At 37.3% G+C, this 5,061-nt stretch overlaps 2 protein-coding genes across 3 annotated transcripts; both read right to left on the bottom strand.

Annotated features, from left to right (window-relative positions):
- Nucleotides 1–714: 714 nt before the first annotated feature.
- Nucleotides 715–2,505, bottom strand: LOC128276479 (palmitoyl-protein thioesterase 1-like). Of its 2 annotated transcripts, none has more exons than XM_053014939.1 (5): nucleotides 2,317–2,505; nucleotides 1,664–1,824; nucleotides 1,432–1,520; nucleotides 921–1,356; nucleotides 715–844 (listed from the first exon to the last, which is right to left on the bottom strand). In XM_053014939.1, exons 1-5 carry the CDS (start codon nucleotides 2,450–2,452, stop codon nucleotides 722–724), a joined length of 945 nt encoding a protein of 314 aa, XP_052870899.1. In that variant the 5' UTR covers nucleotides 2,453–2,505; the 3' UTR covers nucleotides 715–721. The 2 variants fall into 2 exon arrangements, with proteins under 2 accessions (XP_052870899.1, XP_052870898.1); XM_053014938.1 differs by having other exon boundaries at nucleotides 1,432–1,522; nucleotides 1,681–1,824.
- A 1,905-nt stretch (nucleotides 2,506–4,410) lies between these two features.
- Nucleotides 4,411–5,054, bottom strand: LOC128276478 (palmitoyl-protein thioesterase 1-like; the record flags this gene model as incomplete). Its single annotated transcript, XM_053014937.1, has 2 exons — nucleotides 4,411–4,540; nucleotides 4,617–5,054. Coding segments are annotated over 2 exons (561 nt in total), but the record flags the coding sequence as incomplete, so codon positions are not given.
- Between the last annotated feature and the right edge of the window lie 7 nt (nucleotides 5,055–5,061).

Here is a 5,061-nt window from a genome sequence, read left to right as displayed (position 1 = left end):
ACTTAAAAAGTCGAAAAATTCTTTCGTCTGGGAATCCATGATTTAGCAGAGAGATAGAAGAAATGTATAGCTAGCGATGACACATACTTTGAATAAAATAGAAAATCGCATTAAAATTTTATAAACGTTTTTTGTGTGTAAAAAAATCCCGATTTTTGATGCATACACCTAGTATTTTTGCCATGCACGTTAATTTGTGCACGACGATGCAGATGCAAAAAAAGATGCACACGATGGAAACTTTTTTACCGGTAAACTATCAAATTGTCGAACTGTTCGCGGGAGCTCCATTAGCGCGAAAGAGAAGCAAACTGCTGTGCCCTCTCAGTCTGGCCTTTGTCAAGCAAAGATATCAGTGTTTTTTTTTCTTTTGTATTATAGAGAATTTGAGCGGTAATAGCCTAACATTCGTCTCTTAAAAAAGATATCAGTGTGAGAAATCTCGTCTCAGTATTAAGAAAAACAATGCCTTAGTGTGACTTCATTGTGACGCGTTAGGAGCGTAAAAAGTATCCTATGTCCGTTCTAAGCTACCTCCACACCTCCTCCCCACTACCTCGCCATAATTTTCAACCAAATCAGTTCAGCCGTTCTTGGACTATAAATAACATCACTAACACGACTTTCTTTTATATGTACAGATTATCATCATCATTATTTTTAAATATTGATGCGCAATATACATTGATATATTTTTATATTAAAACATTTTTTTTTATTCTTATGTTAGATATGGAAACAAATACGTTTTGAACCATTCCTTCGTAAACTGCAGGTGGTTGCCCATACACTTTAGGAAAACTATCTTCTTTTCGTCATCCATCTTTTTCAATCCAAGGCGATCCTGAAATTTAAAAACGCGCGTTAGGTCACATAGATCAAGGTTAGAATCAAACTAGATTATGAACAATAAATACAACCTCAATAAATAAATTGCTTTCGCGAAGGGTGTAGGTTTCTTTATCCTGTCCTGGTTTGTAATATCCAAACCACTGTGATTCCACTGGTTGCACAATGGTGTCATTGTTGAAACGAACCATGACGAATTTGTTTAATAGTTGCAAATTGTTGATATAAGTTTGATTAACTGTTCGCTCATTATTAATATCTGCTAAAAATGTGCTGAAATTTTTGTAAGCTTCTTCATTTAATGGGTCATGCCAATAAGTTGCTTGGACGAGAAAGTTTTGCATGAAATCTTTATACGCAGCGTAATTTAGTAGCCGTCGAAAACGTTCGCAAGTGCTGCTACTTAACGAAGGACAGTTTGGCAAACCAAAAACACCTTGATGTTGCCCGCCTAATGAGATCAGATTGTTCATGCGTGGAGTCGAACACCTTTGTGCTAATGCTCGCCTAAAAAAAAAAAATTATACGGATATACTCAATACATTTCAAATAAAAAATAGCATTGCAATAATGTCTACTTACATAAATTGTCCTCCTTGAGAGAACCCTATTCCATTGAAACCACCGCTCAGAGCAGCATCTTCCCTTAGGTCTGCACATACCATTTCGACCTATCGTAAATGAAAGGATGTACACATATATTTTGTTGCCGGCCAAATTGTGGGAGAATGTAATTGATATGCATCGTACGATCCAAACCAAATTCTCATTTCTCATTCCAAACTGATACGAAAAGTGTGTGCAAGCAGATAACTGAATATGGACTTCCCTGCTTATTTGGATGAAGCATGTATCCACTTTTAAAGTCGGAAACAATTGAATTGCCAATTTCAATCGACTTCACGTACACGTCGAGCTCTGCCTGTAGAAATTTTTTCAATCCACCTAAGCTGAACGGGAAGCAACACGTATCACCTATAAATAAAATTTTAGTATCGAAACTTTAGTAAACTGAAGAGAGTATCTGACTACGAGATTTAACCGATTAGCAAATATAAAACCATTCATCAATTCAATTGGACCTTTTTGAAATATTGATTAAACGAGATAAGCTGTTAAAATATAAGAAAGTAATATATATATTTCTCACAACAATTTTTTTTTAACTTAATGAGTGAGTGTAATCATTTTGAGAAAGAGTAGCGTCATTCTGGATCTGAAGGGATCAACATCAACCACAATTATCTATTGAAAAGTTCAAGTTTAACAACATTCATTCACTCAACATTTAAAATATGTTGCAATTGTGGAATCAAAATTTGTTAAGCTCATAAAATAAACACAGGAACAAAAAATATTAAGACTGTATACTTAGGTAATAATTTCGAAATTGATTGAAGCGTTGTTCATTCTTGCTACTATCGGATTATCTTCGGCCGTTACCATTAGGAAAGTTGCTCGTCTTACCCATTCCATGCCACAAAACAATCGGTAGTTTCTCGCACAGAACTGGGATCGTCAAAATGCTCAAAACCAAACCAGCACGAAGAAAATGCTTCATTCTTTTACAAGGCTCCACTCGAGACACTAAACCAAAACTCATGAAACAACTATCCTTGTGAACTAAACAAAACGCTTAGCAGTAACCAACCCTCACAGCTCTTAGCACAGACTAGAGCTGTGCCTACGCAATCGTATTTATCTTATAATCTCTATAGATGCCGTGGATTCTACTTAGAATTGTTTTGGTCTAATCAAAGTCGATGCATATATGTCTAGAAGATGGTGGCATTCGTTAAAACTCCATTAAATAAAATTATAGCACAACGAAACCCCGGTGAATTGTACAAACACTGAACTGCCAGCTGAATGCTGAATGTTTATGTGCAGCAATAACAAGTTTTGCATTTTCATCAGACTATTATTACTGCGCTGCCACACGGTGCATAACAGCAGATATAACAGCCTCATATAACAATTTTGACAGTACAGCGACCAGGCGTCAAAAGCGTTGTGGCTCAGCAGAGCCTATAACACGACGCTATACCGGGCGCAAACCACGACGTTATACAGGGCGCATAACAGATTTGATACTAAGTTACGTGCTACGTGTTATAGTTATGCACCGTGTGGCACCGCAGTAACAGTCCGGTTCTCAACTCTTAAGCCCGGTCCTCACGCTACGATGCATCGTTTCAGATAAAAAAAATCTAAAGCGTCGAGCATTAATTTCGGACCAATTTCCATACATGTGTGCGTGTGGATAGACATGTGTGCATTGTAGCGATAGCGGATCTGAAACGATGCATCGTAACCTGCTTCGGAATCGGAAAAGAAACCTGCTTCGGAATCGCACCAAATGCTTGTCGGGACTTGTGTTTGGAAGATCGCAGTGCTTTAAGTGGTTTAAAAAAATTCAAAATGGCGTTTTTGACTTAACAAAAAAAAGCGTCGAAGGACTCCAAAAAACGGACTTTTTGATGGGACAGAAAGGTGCGGTGTTTCACAAGCTCCTAAAACCTTATGGAAACTTTAATTCCGATCGCTACTGACAACAAATGGTCAATTTGAACCATGCATTGATCGAAAATCGACCAAAAAGTAATTCTAGTGGTTTTCAATGGAGGCGCCTGGTGGCCCGTGGCAACAAGTACCAGGCGCCCCAAAAAACAAAACTGTTTCAGGATACTATCAAATCACTTGGATGGGAGCTGCTATCCCTCCCCGCGTTATTCACCAGACTTGGTTCTTTCCGAATATCATTCATTTTCATCGATGGGACACGTATTGGCTGAGCAGCCCTTCGTTTTTCTACGAGGAAGTCGAAATAGGATGACTAATTAATTTACTTAAAAAGTCGAAAAATTCTTTCGTCTGGGAATCCATGATTTAGCAGAGAGATAGAAGAAATGTATAGCTAGCGATGACACATACTTTGAATAAAATAGAAAATCGCATTAAAATTTTATAAACGTTTTTTGTGTGTAAAAAAATCCCGATTTTTGATGCATACACCTAGTATTTTTGCCATGCACGTTAATTTGTGCACGACGATGCAGATGCAAAAAAAGATGCACACGATGGAAACTTTTTTACCGGTAAACTATCAAATTGTCGAACTGTTCGCGGGAGCTCCATTAGCGCGAAAGAGAAGCAAACTGCTGTGCCCTCTCAGTCTGGCCTTTGTCAAGCAAAGATATCAGTGTTTTTTTTTCTTTTGTATTATAGAGAATTTGAGCGGTAATAGCCTAACATTCGTCTCTTAAAAAAGATATCAGTGTGAGAAATCTCGTCTCAGTATTAAGAAAAACAATGCCTTAGTGTGACTTCATTGTGACGCGTTAGGAGCGTAAAAAGTATCCTATGTCCGTTCTAAGCTACCTCCACACCTCCTCCCCACTACCTCGCCATAATTTTCAACCAAATCAGTTCAGCCGTTCTTGGACTATAAATAACATCACTAACACGACTTTCTTTTATATGTACAGATTATCATCATCATTATTTTTAAATATTGATGCGCAATATACATTGATATATTTTTATATTAAAACATTTTTTTTTATTCTTATGTTAGATATGGAAACAAATACGTTTTGAACCATTCCTTCGTAAACTGCAGGTGGTTGCCCATACACTTTAGGAAAACTATCTTCTTTTCGTCATCCATCTTTTTCAATCCAAGGCGATCCTGAAATTTAAAAACGCGCGTTAGGTCACATAGATCAAGGTTAGAATCAAACTAGATTATGAACAATAAATACAACCTCAATAAATAAATTGCTTTCGCGAAGGGTGTAGGTTTCTTTATCCTGTCCTGGTTTGTAATATCCAAACCACTGTGATTCCACTGGTTGCACAATGGTGTCATTGTTGAAACGAACCATGACGAATTTGTTTAATAGTTGCAAATTGTTGATATAAGTTTGATTAACTGTTCGCTCATTATTAATATCTGCTAAAAATGTGCTGAAATTTTTGTAAGCTTCTTCATTTAATGGGTCATGCCAATAAGTTGCTTGGACGAGAAAGTTTTGCATGAAATCTTTATACGCAGCGTAATTTAGTAGCCGTCGAAAACGTTCGCAAGTGCTGCTACTTAACGAAGGACAGTTTGGCAAACCAAAAACACCTTGATGTTGCCCGCCTAATGAGATCAGATTGTTCATGCGTGGAGTCGAACACCTTTGTGCTAATGCTCGCCTAAAAAAA

The sequence above is a fragment of the Anopheles cruzii genome, unplaced genomic scaffold, assembly GCF_943734635.1.
Source record: "Anopheles cruzii unplaced genomic scaffold, idAnoCruzAS_RS32_06 scaffold01332_ctg1, whole genome shotgun sequence".
Taxonomy (NCBI): domain Eukaryota; kingdom Metazoa; phylum Arthropoda; class Insecta; order Diptera; family Culicidae; genus Anopheles; species Anopheles cruzii.
Note: the sequence above shows the minus strand (reverse complement) of the source record. Positions and strands in the feature narration are given on the sequence as shown.

Excerpts from the sequence above, each read along its gene's own strand:
- LOC128276479 (XM_053014939.1), bottom strand. The coding sequence starts at position 2,452 with ATGAGTTTTGGTTTAGTGTCTCGAGTGGAGCCTTGTAAAAGAATGAAG. Across the intron at positions 1,825-2,316 it reads TGTTTTGTGGCATGGAATGG|GTGATACGTGTTGCTTCCCG; the intron begins GTAAGACGAGCA and ends TTTTATTTATAG. Across the intron at positions 1,521-1,663 it reads AGCAGGGAAGTCCATATTCA|GTCGAAATGGTATGTGCAGA; the intron begins GTTATCTGCTTG and ends CATTTACGATAG.